This window comes from Hydra vulgaris, chromosome 13, assembly GCF_038396675.1.
Source record: "Hydra vulgaris chromosome 13, alternate assembly HydraT2T_AEP".
In the NCBI taxonomy this organism is placed as follows: Eukaryota; Metazoa; Cnidaria; class Hydrozoa; order Anthoathecata; family Hydridae; genus Hydra; species Hydra vulgaris.
In genome coordinates this window covers 35793763-35815000 of record NC_088932.1, presented here as the reverse complement: position 1 = coordinate 35815000, position 21238 = coordinate 35793763, and the positions used below count along the sequence as shown (strand labels likewise).

Here is a 21238-nt window from a genome sequence, read left to right as displayed (position 1 = left end):
AAACACAGTAAGAAGGCTGTCTTACAGATAAACAAGTATATTGTGGTATTATTACCTTGGGCATATTAATGTTCAGTTCTGAAACCTCTTCTCATCCCAGATAAATATTTACCATAACAACACTCATTTGCAGCACAGTAAGCGCTATTTATTATCAACTGTAGTTAATAAAATTTATGTTAGCTGTATGCTTATGTGGCTATGCATGCTAGTTAAAAGGGAAGGTATTTTTGTTTGCATCATGTAATTTGTGAGTGTTCTATACTTTATTTTTCCATAGTGCCTGTTTAAAGTAAAAGTTTTCATACATTTTTTGCATACAATTTTTATGTTAAAAATATTAATGATTTCAAGCATATTAATATACAGACCCCTTTAAGTAAAGAGAGCATGGGGTCCAAGATTTTTTAAGTGTTAGCAGCCTCATAGATATTCAATGGTTGCAAAGAAAAAAAACTTTTTTTTATTACATTAGGTTGTAGGAGTCAACATTTTTCACATAGTTCCTCTGAAAGGACCTTTATGTTCTTTCATATATATGTATAATATATTTACATGTATATGTATAATATATTTGTCTCTAAAGTTTATTATGCAATTATAAGTAGAGAGAAAAGTTCAGTTTTGTTTGTTTTAAGAACTCTTAAATTTTGGTTGTACTTATCTTTTCAGCTTTTTTAAGTGTTTTATGTTGTAATAAGGGTTTTTCCTTTTTTTTTTCTTCATCTTCAATTTCGAAATATTCAATTTCTATGCACTAAAATGCCAATATTAACAACTGTTTCTATTGAGAACTTCTGTTCCCATCAGTTGTGGACAGAATTGGTGTGCTAGAAAGATTTTTAATATTTGGAGTAAACGAACTTTACTTGAAGAAACCTATTTTTCATGGTTATTCTTTTTTATTTGATTTGCAGCTTTTACAGAAAGTTATCCTGCAACTACTAGTTCTACTACTCTACCAACCACTACAACCACGACTACAGCTAGCGAATCAACCTCCAGTGAAGAAGGTAATAAAGGCAAGCTCTTCAAGTAAACTTCGTCCTGATGCATTTAGAAGTGTTTTATAATAAAGTTTATTTAGAGAGTGATGATACATTTTTAAAATTATAATTGTGTTTGTTGCGTTTAAATCTGTCTTAATGTCCACAAACGAAGAAAAAACCAATCTAATCTGTGTTCTAAAGTTCATTTATGTATTATAATTCGTCAGTTGTTTTTATTTATTTGTTGTTTTTAGTTGTATGTTCAGTTTTTATGTAGTGTTTTGTAGTGAAGTTTTCTGTGTATTGAATTAATAATATATGTGGATTGAAACAGAAAGGTTGCTGTTGGATAACTTGGTATGCCTAATATAAAACTGTTATTTTAAAATCTATATTTATCTAATTTTAGTTTTAAAATAATTTAGAAGAGATCTGTGCTGAAATAACCATATTATTAACATTTTTAGTTTCGAAGAGATCTGTGCTGAAATAACCATATTATTTTATTATTAACATTTTTAGTTTAACAAAAGTATGAAAGTACTGAATTATATCTAACAATAGAAGTTCATAAACAAATGTTTATTTAAGATCAAAATGTTAAAATTGTATAAATGTAAAAAGTATTTTTGAATAATATAAATAATTAATATTATTAAAAATTGTGTAAAAAAATTTTGAAAAAAAAAATGGTGTTGGCACCACCCACCCCTCCTTGTATTTAACTAGAGTAGTAGTTGTATTGAAATAACCATATCCAGCCGGTACAAATGTTTTTCCTTATGATCTGCATAAAAAATGTTAACCAAAATTTTTAGCAAGATATGGTAAAATAGCCAACAGCATGAAAATAATTTAATTAAAAAACATTTTTTTAATTCAAAAAATTATGTAAATGATTGTATTTAACAAAAAATTCAAGTAACTACAAACTAATCAATTTATTATATGCAGATTATTTTTAATTTCGCTAAAATTTTGATTTTTTTTGTGACAATTTTTCATTTGCAAATTTATTTGCAAATTTATTTTGCTATTTCAACAAAATGATCGGTTATTTTAGAACTGAAAGTTATACCTAAGTAAATTTTTAAAAGTTATGGTTATTTCATTACGGATCCTTTACTTATAAAAACTTTTTTTTTTTTTGCATTATACACTAACATTTTTGCTTAATTTGCAGCTACTACTACTCGAAGTAATCCGACACCTGAAAGTAACACACCTCTGCCAACCACAACAACTACAGTTGGTACAAATACTAGAGGTAAATAAGGCTATTTAAGAAAACTTCATTCTTAATAATTCCTAACCAACTCAGTATTAAGGGTTTTCAAATATTGTGAGTAATAACATTTGCTCTTAATCCTTAATATATGCTTGTGTGTGTGTGTATATATATATATAAATATATATATATATATATATATATATATATATATATATATATATATATATATATATATATATATATATATATATATATATATATATATAAATTAGTAAAAAACACATATCTAACTTTTATCTTCTACTTAAGTTTCATATATTAGCGGTAGTGGTGTCGTGGTAGAGCGCTCGCTTTACAAGCGAGAGGTTCCGAGTTCGATCCCCACCACGTCCCTGGTAGTACCGCGCTCAACTTGTTTCTCCGCGCAGCGGCCTTGTTCGTCAAGGTTCGTGTTTCGGAGTTATAGAGTTGAGAGAGGGTTATAACCACAATTAGTAGCCTCTTCGTATGTAGTGGCCTACTCGGCCTTGGGGAGGTAAATTAACAAAAAAAAATATATATATATATATATATATATATATATATATTACAGATATTTATACACATAATATATATGTTACAGATATTTATACACATAATATACACTGTATATTGTGTGTATAAGTATCTGTAAACTGTACATTATGTGTATAAATATATGTATATATATATGTGTGTGTGTGTGTATGTGTGTGTGTATATATATATATATATATATATATATATATATATATATATATATATATATATATATACTTGCGTGTGCGAGATATTTAATCTTAGATGTGCAAACAGGAGGTGTTATTTGCAAACTTGTTAATTTAAAAATTTAAAATTAATATAAAAAATTTGAATTTACTAAATTGTTATAAAAAAAAAGAAAAAAATTATCTATTAATAAGGTTCGTTTAATTTTATGGCTTGTCTAATTAGAATAATTAGATATCTATATAAAAGTATATTCATTAATGGATTATCAAATAATAATATTTTTATTCATATTTTTATTTCTTATTTTGATGTTGTTTGATTCTTAGTTTTTACGTTTTACCGACATCAATATTCAGTTGTTTTTTTTCTATTATTAGATGTTACTGCTGTTTCTGGAACTGGTGAAAACGAAAAAAAAAGTTTTTTCAGCGCGTTTGTATTAATGCTTGTGTTGTTTATAATTGCATTGTTTACCATTATATTGCTAGTTATAGTTGCTTGGAATTACAGACGAAAACGGAAACATGGCGTTTCAGACCTTGATGGTGCAAATGGTTCGTTACCTAAATACTTTCAACGTTTCCATTATAACAAAAAACCTAAAAGAAATGACGATTCTACCAACACAGAACTTTTAAAAAATTCTTCAGCAAATGATTACGACTACAAACATTCGTTAACAGTTGACGAAAGTAAAGTTGGTAACAATGAAACGAACAAATCAGCATGACGTTGACTACAATATTGCGTCATATTAGCTTTACAGGTTATCTAGTGACTACAGTATTGCGTCATTGTTTTAGCTTTACATCTAGTGACTGTTACATGGCGATTTTTAACTCATATTGTGTTAAATTTTATTTTTAATGGGTCACACGAAGCGTAATTGACTAGCTCAGTGCTGAGAATTTCTTCGTCTAGCTTGTGTTTTTATTAATACACTAATACGTTTATCAAAGCGTATGTTTGCAAAAACGTATGTTTACAAAAACTTATGTTTATATTGTTTAACTCTATTTTTATTTTGTTTAATATTACACAGATTGCCTAAAACCGCGTTCAGCTTAAATACTTACATAATCTTCAACGCCTTACTACCCATCGGCTTACAAGTCTTTTTGCTTGGTCAAGCTTACAAACTCAATGTTAAACACTTCGTGATATCTCTTGACAAGATGATTGGAATTGACTATAAGTTGTGCATTCGATGGTTCTCGCTCCACACAACGCATATATTGAAAAAATAATCTACTAAAAAACTAAAACAGTTTTTAAAATTATTTGTAGAAAAATAGATAAGTTGTAAATATTATTTTATCTTTAATATTTTTTACTTTTATTTATGCGTAAGAATATTGATCAAAAATCAAGTTATCAATCTTGAATCGATTAAAACAAACTTTTTTATTTTGCGCAATTAAAGTTTCATGATGAAACTGTAAAAATCGGGTGATTTGAATTTTTTTTAATATTTTTTATCTTACAGAAATTGGTACGATTAGTTTTGTGTTACATTAATGTTCATAAATTATAACGTACATTAATTTTTTAAGTCACCCAAGATTATACATATTATTCTTAAAGACTTAAAAAGTTTTATATTAATTTTTCGATACACTTTGATGTCCCCATAACTTAAACGATGCTTTGATGTCCCCATAACTTAAATGATGCTTTGATGTCCCCATAACTTAAATGATGCTTTACCTTGATTTTTTTTACTTATAAATGCTTTTATTTTTTTTATTGCTAATTTATTGTATTTAAAAATAAAAATTTAAAAATTTAGCAACTAATAATTTTAAAAAAGAAAGAAAAATTAATTTCCTGTCCTTTTCTCTACATCAAAATCAAATTTATTTCAATTCGTCCAAAAACTTGCCTTGACGGCTTCTTTTAACAATGAATTTCATAATGGTGCGACTTAGTTCGTTCAAAAGTTGTATTACTTGAAATACAGGGTGTCCCAAATTAAACGAAACTCATTAATTCGATTGCGATTTATTATTAAAACTGAACACGTTGAAAATTTTAACATTTTCTGCGAGCTCTCATAATAACAAATGAATATTGAATGTTTTGGACCTTTAGCTCAATTTTAAAATTTATTTAAACACATGCTCTAAATGACCACCATTCCGTCTCAGACATTCTTGAAGTCAGCAAGCAAAGTTATCGAGCACTTTGTTACATTCTTCTCTTTTTTATTGTACAAATGCTTTACGTAATTGGCTGTTTCAATTTAGAAAGAGCCTTAGGATTATTTTGATAATATCTGGGATTTTCCAGGATGAGTGTTGAAATTAAACTGTCTGCTTAAGCGTGTTTAAACAACCTTGTAGGATTTTGTTTCTATATACGTCATGATGCATAAAAAAACATTTTTTCTAACTTCCAAACCATGGGACTTCAAACAAATGATTGATATTCATTACTAATTTCAAATCTGGGAGAAAAAAAAGCAGAGTTAAAATCAGCATACTTATTGGAAATTTTGTGGGTTTGTTTTGGCCCTGTATTAGTTACTGTGTGTGGTCCTTTCCATTATTTGACAATTTTCCCATTTTTACTTATATCACGTTCATAATTTCGCAATAGCACTTTTGTTCCAATAGCAATACTATTCCTTGGATTGACTTTATTGTCATAGTCACGTTTTTGTCTTATTTTTTGACTTTTAAATGTTTTTATAAATTTCCCCGAAAATAAACCTCTTCATTTCATTTTATTTAAAGTTTCCAAATTTGCTTTTTTGTTATTTGAATTGTCGTTAATTAGAGTAGCGTTATCATTATCGTCAATCAAGTTCTGATCTTTATCAATCGGCAGAACAAGTTCTCTTTGATAAAGTAATGCAAACAGGCGAAAACCCAGTTGATTTGTGTTTTCTAATTTGCATTTAACATAACACCATCAATGATAAATAGCCATTCATTCATCCATTCATCTTTTAGCACCTTCACCCATGTTTGTTTTATTGATTGATTTTGAAGTTCTACTAAACCATTTGCTTGTAGATGGCATGCACTCGTCATGCGTTGACGACTCTTAGTTTTCCTATAAAGTTCATTAACAGCTCATTCACAAGTTCACGGCCTCGATCGTTAATCTGTATTTCAAAAAGTTATATTTGTTTATTTATACAGGAGTAATGCCGCAGATTTTGCTGTTTAATCAAAACAAAGTTCAGCTTCTATCCATTTGCTGAAATAATCGAGTAGTACTATCAAATATTTATAATAATTTACTTCCAGGAGTTGTTGAGTCAAACCAATCCCTACCTGTTTCATGTTACCTTTTAGAACTGACATGCTTTGTAACAATGGTTTAACTTAAAGTTGCTTGTTTTTTGTTTTTTGACAGTTATCACATTCTATATGTCTTTTACCATGCCGAACCAAAAAAATCAATTTTCAATATGTTCTATTGTCCAGATAATGTATTAGTTTCATTAAAAATATCATAACGATCATGCACAGACCTTATTATTTGAAGTTTAATTGGTGTTTAATTGGTGTTGCTCTTCTTTACACCAAAATATCATTTCTCTATATAACAAAATTTAAAATTATATTTGTTTGTAATATTGATTTTGAAATAGACTTTAATATTTGTATTATTTCCTTTTAAAATTTATTTAGAGGAAATTAATATTAAGCTAATACTCCCTCCGTTCCGAAATACTGTTCCGATCTTACTAATTTTGATAAGAAAAAAAATCAATTATCTTTAATAAAATGACTTATTTAGAAAATAAAAAAGTTATTTGAAAATGTTTATCAAGATCCACGACGACGGGAGTACCGAGGGGGTCTTGCACCCCCTCTAGATTTTTACAAAAAAATCTTTTTTTTGACAAATTACGTTTTTTGCGATTCTTTATTTATAAGTTTAGGTTTTTTTGGAGCAGCATATGCAGCAAGCAGTGCATATACACACAATTGCGTAGTTATATACCACAATAACCCAAATCTAGGATATCTATCTTATTTTTTTATATCTCTGTCTACACATGCTTATTAGGGGTATGACTAAAAAAAATTTAAGAATTTTTTATTCCCCATGTAACCATGAGTGGAGAAATTATATTTATAAACATAAAATATATTTTTTTTTATGTAAATTGTCAAAAAAGATCACCCCTCAAGCTGAAAATAATCTTTTTAGTGAGTTATAAATTAGAAATATAATAGAGAACCCAATCTTACTCAATATACGACTGTGATCACAAACATCATAAATTCTACAGATTTCTTTACGAGATAACTGAAACTTTTAATAACTGCAATTTTCGATTTGAACCCTGTTGGACCGCGCGGAAGTGCTTCAGCATTTTATAATTGGTTTTTTGTATATAACCGGAATTGTCTTCTTTAACTTTGTCAAACTGTTATCTTGTGTTTTGAACATTATGTCCAAAAAATAGTTGCTTCAAACAAGAATAAGAAAGTTTGGGAATCAAATTTAGTAAGGTTTGAAAAAGCTAAAACTTCCAGAAAATGTACTACTGTTGTTAAAAGTATTAGTGAAATGAATAAGATGCCAACAGAACAGCGTATCATTGATCGATTTAAAAGTTTGTCATCAAATGTGAAAAGAAGAAAGGAGAGAATTGCAATTGTGGCTGAAGAAACTAAATTGCTATGGAGAAAGCTAAATATTCCTATTCAACAAAGGAAATCGGCAGCAGAAAGAAAAATAGAAAATGTATTGAAAAAACTTGACAAAGATAGTCGAAAAACAAGAACTCAAAATTTTACACGATTGTTTGACATAACCGATGAGAAAGGTGAATGGTTGTGTCAGGAAGATAAAGAATTTTATTGTCTTCAAAAGTCAACAAATGGAAGAGCTGGATATTGTACCACAATTAAAGATGCTGAAGGTATTCATCCAAGAAAATTAGTGTTGATAAAGAAACAAATGTCCATCAGTCAAGGACAAGATTTTGTTGAATCAGCTAGTGAAGGAGAACCTTCAGAAAGTGAAGAGCAGTGTTCCAGCAGTGATATTGAAGCTGAAGGTCCTTCATCATCATCTAAAAAACAAAAAACAAATTCAGCAGTAAATTTAGTGATTTCTGCTAAGATTAGTACCAAAAAAGCACATAAAGTCTGTAAAACTCTTTCAGAAAGTGGTATTTCTATTCATACTCCAACGCAAAGTGGTATCTACAAAGGTGTTATGAAAGAAGGAGAAAAGTTGAAAGCAAATAGTATGGAAAACCTAAAAAATGAAAAGTGGTCTTTGCACTTTGATGGAAAACAAATAAAGAAAATGGAACATCAAGTAGTTGTTTTGAAAAATGAAAATAGAGAGGTTAGGCTTGCTGTTCTGGAAATGATGAATGGAAAAAGTGAAACAATATATAATGGGATAAAGCATGTGCTAGATGAGTATGAGCTGTGGCCAGCCATAAAAATAATTGTATCTAACACAACATCTACAAATACAGGATTAAGAAATGGTGTAGTTACACGGTTACAGAAGCATTTTAAAACCATTGGACTAGAAAAGCCTGTTTTTATTGGATGCCAACACCATATTCTAGATACTCTTTTGAAACATGCCATGAATGATCTTTTTGAAGGATCGACAATGTCACCATATCTCCATTACCCTTTTGTGACAAGGTTGCAGCAAGATTACGAGAACTTGAAGCTATTGTTTAGTAATATTGGAAATCCTTTGACGAAAGTGAAGCGAACTCGCTGGAGAGAAGACATGGATTTCCTGAATCACTAAATAGCATGTTATAGAAAGTTTAAAAGCACAGGTAACTTTCCAAAAGTTAATTTCAAATCACTTCCTGCTATAAGCAATGCAAGGTGGAATTCGAGAGCCATTTTTGTTCTACTTGCTTACATTTTAGTACCAGAATACCAAGAATCAGAATCAGCTCAAGCAGCATGTGACTTCACCTGTGGTTCATGGGGTGATATATGGTTTGGGGGTCACTACTTCAATCCTGCAGACTTTGTTAATCTATTAGAAGCATGCAATGAGCATCCTAAAGCATTGAAATCATTGAAAAGGTTTTCGTCCACTGAGCCAACACCAATACCAACACAACGTTCAAATATATGTGCAGAACGTGCTGTGAAAGTGATGCAAGACTTAATGCCATTATGCCATAGCATAGAAAAACTAAATATTAAATACTTATTGTCAAATACACAGTAGACAAATTTTAATTATACATGTTTATTGGTTTCTATAAAGTAGTGGAAGATGTGTTGCAAAACTACATTTTTTAAAAAAAATTTACAAATATTTTTTAATTGGGGGGTGAACTTTTTTGACATATAGTAAAAATGCTTGTTATTTTTCTGATTTTTGCACAAAATCTCCACTAAATTTAGTAAGGGGATATAGGGTATCAAAATTGTCATATCCCTAATGCTTATATATGGTAAGATAATAAAAAATAAAAAATCCAGAATATCTATTGGTGTAAACTAAGTGTTCTTAGAACACTTAGTTTGACAACAAAAGATATTGGTAAGATTTCTTGTTCACAATGCTAAAGGCTACTGATTGTATTAGTGCACACATTGAATTTTTCAACAGTATTTGAAAGTAAGCCTTTTTTTAGTTTTCCGTTAGTACTCATTATAAATCACTCTACTCATTACTGCTCGTTTGTACGTTCACGCGTATCTCTTTTATTCATTTTAAATATTCAAAACATATTTGAAATCTTTTTAAGGGGTATGCCCCCTGTTAAACCTAAAATGACAAATTAGTGTTGCATGCAATGGAACGATATATTTTATAGTAGATCCTACAAAATTAGTGCAAAATTACTAAAAAAAAATTTAAAAAAATCATTGCAGTCGTCCATAATGGCTACAATTCAAGAAAAAATCAATTTTTTTAGCAATTTATAACTTAAGAACTGTTTAATATATCTAAATGAAACTTTGACACAAGACTCTTTAAAGTAAGATCTTAACTAAAAAAGTATTATAATTTTTGCCTCGATATTTTTAGTTTAAGTTGCAAGTACAAGTCATAAAAATATACCCTGAAAATTTCACCACTCTACCATTTATAGCTTAGGAGATATGATATGCCAAAGTTCGATTATCGAAAAAAGCTCTTCTTAGAGAAAAAGAACTTTTAAGTTCAAAATTGTGTATAAATCACTTTAGCATTAAATCTCACATAAAAAACACTAATGTAAATATTTGTATTTAAAGAAACAATTACACAAAAGCTCCAGGTTCATAAGTAGTCCCTTCTTTTTGAACATTTTTGTCATCAAATGACTTTTTCTTCTCGCGAATTATCTTTCTACGAGGTTTAATTTTTTCAGTATTTTTGTACTACGCTTAATGTTGTCTGAAATTGTTAATAGTGATGCATCCTTTTGTTGTATAATTGCCAGGGATCAAGTTCAGTACCTCAATAATTTGCAAGGATGCTTTGCTACCAATATTAAAACTAGCCACAGCATCAAAAACTCCAAACTTTAGCTTTTCAAAACCAAAAAAACGAATCTTAGGGACACGCTCCCAAATCATGACATTGAAAGACTCATTGGCATTCTGTGTCAATCCATGGAGACACATCGCTAACAGACTATCTTCACTTAAATCTTTGTAAATAGGTTTTAAATGAGCAATTACAGACAAAGGCGATCCAACATCTGGTTTATACATTGTTGCTTTGTTTATTTTATCCCGCTGAAACAAGCACCACCTATTTTTTACTTTAGGGCAATGATCGTGCCACTGGTTTTTTTTGGTCGATGCTACATGGAACAGGCTAGCAAAAATTGCTTTTTTCATACCTACTAAGTCACCTACATTTTGCCTGATGGCAATACCATAATAGTTTTGCAAACAATCTATCATATTCAATGTTAATTTGTCTTTACCACTAATACCTTTAACCTTTTTGCGTAGTTTGCGAAGTTGGTTATCTACTCTTTTCTGAATGCGGCCAACACAGTGCAGACGCTCAACTTTCCTATCCTCTCCATAAACATTTTCAATTGATTTTTGAGATTTGGTGTCTTCATGGCCATAAAATTTTGTGTATTTGAGACCATGCTTTGCTATTAATCTCTCAAATATATTCTTAGTACCTTCAGGCTCCATTGCAGGGCTGAACCACGATAAATATTGATACAGACATGAGTGGCTTTCCAGGAATCATATTTAACATGATCAGTTCCTTTGATTTTTTCATAGAACTCACATGACCTGCATGTTTTAAAAATAACTTTAACATCTAATATTTTTCCAGTATCAACAGATATGGCAGTGATTACACCGTTAAGCCAAGAGTAGCCTCTACGTTGCCATGATCCATCATTTGATACTCCAATTTCCGTACCAACCCGAGACTTTACTTCTATAGCTGCAGCTGTCATTAACTTTTCAGCAACAGTTTCACATGCATGTCCACAAATTTTGGAAAGTTTATCATAATTATTTCTTGTCATTGGTTTAGGCATCTTCATCATTGTTGTAAATTGTTGCAGATTAGAATAGCCTGAACCAATAGTGCGCATTGCATATGTTATGCGTAAGTTTACATCATTACATTACATTCTTTCTACACACTGGCGATGTATAAAAAGATAAACTATAACCAAATTTACATAATACACTCATTGATGAAGCTAATCCTTTCTTTTTGGCAAAGTTTTCGATCAGCAACAATTTCCCATTTTGACATTCTGGGCAAGGCAGTTTACTAAAAACTTCAGCTAAAATAAAGAAATCAACAAGTCGGTATCCTTCAACTATTTCACATATAGTTTCTGTAAAGTCAATGTCTTCAACTTTTTTTCTTGAAACATTTGATGCAGAGACAGAGCAAGAAGGAGTAGGATTTTCTTGATTAGTAGAACTAGAGTGAGGAGCTGCACTGGCGTTTTGTTGTTGGTCAGAGAGACTCTCAATGATTGTTTCATTTGATATTGTATGCTTGTTCCCATAGAATCTTCTTTTACGAGAATATAAACGTTTAGTATTTTGCTTTGATCTCTTTCCCATAGTAATAACTTATTTACAATAGCCGTACAATATTTTTACAATAATCTTAAATCTTCTACAATCGACCAAACAATATGGTATTTTTTTGATAATAAACCATTTTTATAGAGATTTTCAAGCAGTGAAGCAAATGAGGTTGATTATTATCGTAAAAATTCTTTAAGGTGGTAGCCCTATAAAAAATGATGAAAAAAATATTTTTTTGAAAAAATTTTTTATTATTAAAACATATACCACTACTTTCATTTCCAAAAAAATTAAATCACCTCCCATACCTTTTATGTCAGTTTTGATAACTTTTTAGACTATCTATATTTGGAAATTTACATAGCAACGCCCTTAGTTACGGTTCAAAATGATTATGGTCTAATATAATCCCTTCATGTAGTTCTTTAAACTCTTTGTTTTTCCAGGTAAAACATCCACTTTGCTCTACTCAATATAGTTCTAAAAAGTATATTTTAAAACTACAAACAGCATGTGGAAGTTACATCGAAATTCATTACATAGTAGTCATACTTTTATAGCTTCATATATATGTTTACTATTTTGTTTGGTGCATCCTTTATGTATTTATTAGTATATGCATGTGTGTCTTTATACATATAGATAATATTTTTTAGATTTTAAATAATAATAGAATGCCAAATAAACAAAGTTCCATAGTTAAAAAAAAGAGAAAGTGGAATGGTGCAATTGCAAATAAAAAAAATATTGGGGATTCATCCGTTCTTGGTACTTGTTCAAGTCAAAGGAAATTAAATATGAATAATGAAATGTCTGCATCTATAGTAAAAAATCCTCTTGATAATCACTATTTTATGTTGGTACATTTTGCAATGCTTCAAATATATTTTGTCTCAAAAAAGTCCAATTATTCTTGTAATTATAATAGAATCAAAACTAAAAAATAAGTTTTTAAAGATGTTAAAAATATTAGAAAAAAAAAAAATTATAAAAAAAATCGCTAGAAAATTACTATAAAGCTAGCTAGTCGCTCGCTAGCCTCTAGCTAGCTCCCACCGGGCAAGAAATGCATGAACAGAAGTTTTATCGTGATAAATGCAATCATTGATAACACAATAACATTTTGAAGTACGTTATTCAGCTTGTAATAAAGAAAAAAAAAGTGCAAGGTTGCTGGACTGATTTCTCAGTAATATCCGTAAATATTATCTTGCTGTAATAAATCTTGGAATAATTTTCAGCAAAATCCATGTTTAGAAACATTTATTTGTCATTTATAAACATTTTAAAACGTTCTTGATCTACAATTTTTATCAATAAAATTTAAATAAAAAAAAAATTAATAACGACAGGAGCAAGTAGAAGACAGAAGTCTTGTCATCAAGCCCCTATAGTAAGCATAAAATATTTTTTACAAATTTCTCATTATATAAATTTACAAATAATCGTTATATAAAACAAGTTAATACATAATTACAACAGGAATACAACAAATTGCAAAAATTAAATAAATACATACAGTAAGAAATATTACAAGATTTCTTTTTTCACTTAAAAATACAAAAATATGTTAGTGTTTGTTAATTCAAGTAAATACTGTTTAACTATATTTTTAAAACAATTTATTGAAGTTATACTTTTCATATTTTCATTAAGAATGTTACACAGACGAGGTCGTTTATATGAAATTGAGTAATCAGATGTTTTGAGAGTTGACTTAAATAAAAAAGTAAATTAAAATTGTGGATAGAGCACCTCGTTAAATATTTATGATTAATTTTGAGAAATCGGTTTTTAAAGGATTTTGGAAGCATGTTATTTTGATATTTAAACATGAATAACAAGTTTTGGAGCACGTTTAACTCATAGACATTAAGAGCTTTTATTTCCCGGAGTAACGGCTTGCAGTGGGCGTATTTATGCACATTACATATAAAACCTTAATGACTGGTTTAAATAAAACAAACTCTCTTTGAATATCAGTAAAACTAAGTACATTTTATTTCATCACCAATCTAAATCCGATAACTTGCCTCTGCAACTTCCTCAGCTAATAATAAATAACAATATAGTAAACAGAGTTTCATCACTTAAAATTTTAGGAATAATATTTGATGAACATTATGGGAAAAATCATATTACGCTAGTTGAAAACAAAATTTCTAAAACTATAGGCATTATGCATAAAACAAAACACCTACTAAGTAAAAAATGTTTCATAGATTTATATTACTCTTTTATCCATAGCTACATAAGCTATTGTAATATTGCTTGGGCAAGTACTTGCCCTTCAGCATTAAAAAGTATATACTTTAATATGTATATTAAGCAAAAGCAAGCCAGTAGACATTTTTTACTTAGTAGGTGTTTTGTTTTATGCATAATGCCTATAGTTTTAGAAATTTTGTTTTCAACTAGCGTAATATGATTTTTCCCATAATGTTCATCAAATATTATTCCTAAGATTTTAAGTGATGAAACTCTGTTTACTATATTGTTATTTATTAGTAGCTGAGGAAGTTGCAGAGGCAAGTTATCGGATTTAGATTGGTGATGAAATAAAATGTACTTAGTTTTACTGATATTCAAAGAGATTTTGTTTTATTTAAACCAGTCATTAAGGTTTTCCAGCTCGTAATTTACTGTAAAGAAAATTGTTTTTATATTGGAATGAGTATAAAAAAGATGAGTGTCATCAGCAAAAAAAACAAAATTAGGCATGTTTGAAGATAGGTAGATATCATTTACGTAAATCAGAAATAGCAGGGTCCAAGAATAGAGCCTTGAGGAACTCCGCAGCTTATTGTTTCTAACTTTGTACACGTTGAATCATAAGATACTCCTTGTTTTCTATTTTTAAGGTAACTTTGCAGCCATTTTAAGTTGCTACTTATTACTCCGTATGTTTCTAGTTTGTTTATAAGAATTTTATGATCAACAGTGTCAAAAGCTTTTGACAAGTCGATGAAAAAGCCGAGAGTATAACTTTTTTCAGCAAACCCATCCAGAATTTGACTGGCTAAATTAGTTATTGCATGATGTGTTAAATGCCCTTTTCGGAAACCTTGTTTGCTGTATAAGATATTATGTTTTTCAAGATACCTATACAGTCTGTTAAATATAATACGCTTAAGCACCTTTGAAAAACAAGAAAGGATAGACATAGGTCTGTAGTTAGATGGTATAGAATCGTCGCCATTTTTGTATACAGGGACTACTCTTGCTATTTTTAATTGACAAGGAAAAAAGTGCACTGTTGCGCACACGCAAGGAAAAATACCAGTTGTTATTGAAAGATTGAAGATAAACAAAAGAGGTAATTTAATAACATCAAAAATAGTTTTTAGAACATTAACATTAATATCATCGAACCCGGCACTTTTATTTATTTTAAACACATTAAAGGATGCCTAAAGTTCACTTAAAGACAGTTCCGACTCATCCATTACATAGTGTGCTTTTTTAAAAATAGAATTGGAATGTTTTAATTCCAGGAGTTATATCTGCTGCTAATTTTTTTCCTATGTTTATAAAAAATTTGTTAAAGTTTTCAGCTATTTCTTTCTGATCAAATATTTGTTTGTTCAAGTTTAGCTTTAGTCTATTTGGAATAGTGGTGTTTTTTTGTAATTGTTTTTTCCCTGTAACTTCTTAAATTACTTCCCATGTCTTTTTACTATTTCCTATTGAATGTTCTAAGAGGTTAGAATAATAACTTTTTTTTATTTGTTTTTTTATTCTTTTAAAACAATTTATATACTTTTTGTATTTAATTTCATTGCTATAAGTTTTATTTCTTAAAAAGTTTTCATACAACCTTTGTTTTTTTCTGGATGATTTTCTAAGACCATTTGTTATCCACAGATTATTAAAGTTTTTTAAATTAGCTGTTTTTTCAATTTTCGGAGATGATCTTTCTTATTGTTTAGAAAATAACCGTAAAAATGAGTTGTATGCATCATTAGCATCATTGCACTCAGTTAAAAGATTCCAATCAATTTCTGTTAATAATTCTCGAAATTTTATAATAGATTAGTTGTTTATTTGTCTTAGATATGTTGCAAATAAATTTTTAGATTCAGGAATTAAAGAGTAATTTATAAGAAAATTTGGAACATGATCGCTGATATCAGTTTTTAATTTGGCACTTTTGATTTGGCAAGTCATGGCAATATTACTGATAATGTGATCAATAATTGAAGAAGTATTGCGTGTTACCCGCGTTCGTTTGTTAATTACAGGTATTAAACTGTTCTGAAGTAGAGTATAAACAAACCGTTTAGCGTAGGAATCATTATTTATTTTTTGAATACCTATGTTGAAATCACCAATTAAGTAAATATGTTTTTTAATGACTTTTGGAAATATATTTTTTAAGTGTCTTTCAAACGCTTCAAAATTACCATTAGTAGGTCTGGTCTTCAAAATTACCATTAGGTGGTCTGTAAAGAGAAGTTATAAAAATATTTTTGGTTTTCTGATTAAAAATTTCAATTGTCAACGACTCACAATGAGCGCCATTGACACAAAGGTTTAGTAAATTTCTAAAAGTAAAAGAATTAAGAATAAAAATACATACGCCCCCGCCAATGCCATTTTTCCTGGATTGGTGTATTGGATAAATGCCATTTTTCCTGGATTGGTGTATTGAATTTAACTAATCGCCATTTTGACGCCAAGTTTCCGTTAGACAAGATTACACTAAAATTGGAGTTTAAGTTTTTTAAAGTTATTTTTAGGGATTCATCCATCAAATCTATTAGTTCATTTTTCAATGACTACAAATAGTTTTTTTAAGTCATTGAAAAATGACTGCAAAAAACCATTTATATATATATATATATATATATATATATATATATATATATATATATATATATATATATATATATATATATATATATACAGTGCCCTAGAAATTTTAAGAAAGTCAAGACGGGGAGGGGTGGGGGAGGGGAGGGGGTGCTGAAACAGAAATTAAGGAGGCCTAACGCAGCTAAAATTTAAATAGAAAAAACTGAAACTTTGAGTTAGTTTTGAGTGAAAGGGCTACAGCTCTGAAACTTTCACTACCTTTATATCCTTTAACTTTATCACTATCTTTCAGACTAGCTACAGCTTTGAAACTTTTAGCGCGGGAATAGTCCTGGTGAGATTCTATCTTAAAATTGTTTCCAGGGGCGAAGACCCGGGAAAGAGTTGTATTGTATGTGCCCACTTTTTTGCTGTAAAATCTTGCAACTAAATTTTTACTGCTCTCCAAAATAGCTAGGGCTTTAAAACTTTCAGCAGTTGTATAGTCCCAAAAGTGATGAAAAAGTATATATATATATATATATATATATATATATATATATATATATATATATATATATATATATATATATATATATATATATATGTATGTATATATATATATATATATATACTTTTTCATTACTTTAGATAGCGACAAGTCCTAATAAAATCGCAATGTTGTAAATTCAATGTTTTTATAAATATATTAGATCCAAAACTAAAAATCGAATGAAGCGCCAAGCAAAAAGGTAACAAGTCTAGGAAAACTAGTTTAGGAGATAATGATCATTAACAGATCTAATAGCAGGAATAGACCTTGTTAAAACTCAGAAAAATAAATGACTCTAGGGTAAATAACAACTCTATAACATCTAAGAGGATCATGAGTTGTGATCCCTGAAAATTGTTTATTCGCAAAAATCTTATATCCAGCATAACTATTTTTGAAAACATTCCATTTTTTGCTTAAGGTGTCCATAATACCTTAATCTAGCTTATGTGTAATGAAAGGTGTTTTTCTAGAGGAGTGGCAAAAGTTTAGCGCCCTGGGTGACACCAACCTCAGCGACGCCACTGTATATATGTTGTATATATATATTTTTTCTTTTCTCTTTTATAAGAAGAACGCGGAGACTCGCAGAAGACCTTAAGGTCGTGTCATCGAGAACCGCTCGTAATTAACAATCTTAATTAATCACAAATCAAATATAGTTGTATATCCCTATGAAAATTTGACAGCATAAATGCATCAAATAATTTCTTTAAGCTTATTCTTAATTTCAGAGAAAAATCAAAATGTTTTAAAACTATTTTATTCCAAAGAGAAGCTCAGCGAAATGCAATGTTTGCTTTTCTAAAATTAGTTCGATCAAATGGCTGCCGTATTAAATTGTCATTTCTCAAATTGTATTTACTTCTATCTTTCAAGATATATGAACTATGAAAAGAAACTGGGCAGGAGTTAATTTTATATTTTGTACATAAAACAAAGAGTATAAAATTTTTATTATATATCAGCTTATTTTCTTTTAACAGTAACTTTTAAAGAGGCCTGGCATGAGTAAACCTGTCTTTAAAATTGCTAAGACAAGCAACATGTATCTGCTGACGATAAAGAGGTTTCAGTTTACTTTTATTGGCACTACACCAAGCAATATTTGCATAGTTTAAATGACAATGGATAAAAGAAAAATACAATTGTATTAAACTTTGTTTATTTAAAGCATTTCTAGCCTTATAAATTATTCCTATACTTTTAGCAATTTTGTTGCACAAAAAATAAGTGTGATATTTCCTGCTAAGGTTTTCATCAACCTATATACCTAAAAAGTTAGTATTTATATCTCTTTTTATGTCTATAAAAATTATATTATGTCTATAAAAAGTAAGAGCATGTCAGGAGGAGTTTCTTTTTAGAAGTTGGCTGAAAAAGTGACCATTTTGTTTTATTGACATTTTGTGTCAATTTATTCGTTTTGAACCATTCGCAACTTTTTGCTGATTTTGATATTTTGAAATAATGTTATAATACTTTAATGCGATAAAAAGAGATTAGTGTCATCAATAAACATGACAGTCATTAAATTTGACGCTTTAGGAAGATCATTGAAGTAAATTAAAAAGAGAAGTGGTACGAGTATAGAGCCCTGGAGAAATTAGTTGTACCAGTTTCATTACCATAAATAAGCTGTTTACGGTTGCTTAAATAACTTTTAAGTAACGTTAAAACATTACCTTTAATTCCACAGTGTTCTATTTTTATAAAGAGAATTTGATGATTAATAGCGTCAAACTCTTTTGATAAATCTATGAAAACTCCCAATGTATATTAGGGCTTCTCAAAAGATTCAGCTATACTGCGAGTAATTTGGAATATTGCGTGTCCTGTCGAGTTATTTTTTTTGAACCCGTTTTGATTGATATAAAGTATATTATTTAATAAAAAGTGATTATAAATAACTTTAGATAAAATTCTTTCTTAAACTTTTGAAAAAACAGAAAGAACTAAAGGCGATAATTTATAACATTGGTTGAATTGCCTACCCTAAAGGTTAGAGTGACTTTAGCTATTTTTAAATGATCTGGAAATATGTCTTACTTTATTGAACAATCAAAAACTTTAAGTCGTACATCTTTAGAAAGGTTATACGATTCGATGACAACATTACTGTTTATTTCATCGTGACCAACGGATTTATTTTTTTAAGCATTTTAAAAGATTTTTCGAACTCCTCAAAGAAAAGTTCATAAGATGTTAAGGTCAGAGAATCATAAAACTAACAAAACGGTCGACGATAAAAGAGATAAAGGTCGACGATATCAGAGAATCATAAAACTAACAAAACGGTCGACGATAAAAGAGATAAAGGTCGACGATAAAAGAGATAAAGGTCGACGATATCAGAGAATCATAAAACTAACAAAAGGAATCAAAAGTTCCTTTTGTTTGTCACAAAAGAAATTTTTTTAGCTAAAATATAGGTCAACTGATACAAAATATTTGTTTAACTTATTGCATATCATAGTTAAATTGGAGGAAAAATCATCGTTAATTTTTAAAGTTTTGGGTAGAGTGCACGTTTTTGTTATTCGTGTGGTAGTAAGTTTTCTTAGGATCTCCCACGCACATTTTGATTTATTCTTGTTTATCTCAAGTAAATTGGAGTATTTATATTTATTATTTATATTTTAAAAAATATTTCCTTTTTATTTCAAAATTTTCGGCATAGTTTTTATAAGGAATTTTGGTTTCCTCTGTTTTGGTTTTTAAAGATTTGATATTAAAACTCTTTCAAATACATTTTTAACTAAAGTCAATAAAGAACGAAAGCATGTATACATAGTCGGGGACATTAATTTGGACTTGATGAGTCATGCTTCAAATAACATTAAATAAATCATAGATGCTCTTCTTCAACATAATGTTATTCCAACAACAAATAACCCAGCCAGAATAAGAAAACTCTTCTACATTACTAGATAATATAATCACCAACAATTTTTATAAAAACTCTATTTATACTGGTATAATTAAGACAGACTTATCAGATCATTTTGCTACTTTTCTAATTACTGAAAATATTACAATTTACAATAAACAGATATTACAATTAACAATAAATAAATATTACAATTAACAATAAACAAATATTACAATTAACAATAAACAAATATTACAATTAACAATAAAAAAATATTACAATTAACAATAAGCCTTCAAAAACTATTATATACAAGAGGCATATCAATAAAAACTCCTCACAACAATTCCAAGACCTTTTAAAATATAAAATTGATTGGGACTTTATACTGAAATCAAGTGAGACAAACAATGCCTACGAACTATTTCTTCATCATTTTTGTAATTAGTATGAAAATGCGTTTCCTGAGAAAAAAATTGTTATAAATATCAAGTCACTCCAATGTCCTTGGACGTCTAAGGGCCTACTAAAATCCTCGAAGAAAAATAAAAGTTGTATGAAAAGTTCTTAAAAATAAAACTTGTAAAAATGAAACAAACTATAAACATTATAAAAATATATTTGAAAAAACTAAAAAAACTCCAAAAAACTTTATTACTCAAAGTTGTTAGAAAAAACTAACGGAAACACTATAAAGGCGTGAAAGATAATTAAAGAAATTATTGGCAATTAAAAAATTATGGAAAAAATAATCTGCTAAAAAAAATTATGGTAGATGGTAAATTTATATACGATAAAACAATAATTGCGAAAAATTTGAATAGGTTCTTTCTTAATATTGGGCCTAACTTAGCTGAAAAAAGTTCCGTCAAGTTCTCCTTCATATGATTTATATTTAAAAACCTACGATAAAATAATGGATGAGTTTAAACTAGATATTTATGAGTTGCAATCTGCTCTAGATAGTCTTAAAAACAACACTAGTGCTATGTTTTGTTCAAATTTTTTATTTTTTTTATTTTTTTTAATTTATTTATTTCGCCGTTTATTTATTTATTTATATAGTTATTGTTT

The 21238-nt window shown here is 28.8% G+C and overlaps 1 protein-coding gene across 6 annotated transcripts in view; it reads left to right on the top strand.

Annotated features, from left to right (window-relative positions):
* Positions 1-4369, top strand: part of LOC100205249 (semaphorin-1A) — a 66987-nt gene extending 62618 nt beyond the window's left edge. The window contains exons 18-21 of one of the 6 annotated variants that reach the window (XM_065815540.1): positions 918-1013; positions 2173-2256; positions 3348-3524; positions 4013-4369. In XM_065815540.1, the coding sequence (XP_065671612.1) occupies positions 918-1013; positions 2173-2256; positions 3348-3524; positions 4013-4038 (383 nt within the window). In that variant the 3' untranslated portion in view covers positions 4039-4369. Of the gene's footprint in view, positions 1-917; positions 1014-2172; positions 2257-3347; positions 3891-4012 lie in introns of those variants that run through there. The other 5 variants (XM_065815542.1, XM_065815538.1, XM_065815543.1 and 2 more) reach the window with 5 other exon arrangements.
* The last annotated feature ends 16869 nt before the right edge of the window (positions 4370-21238 follow it).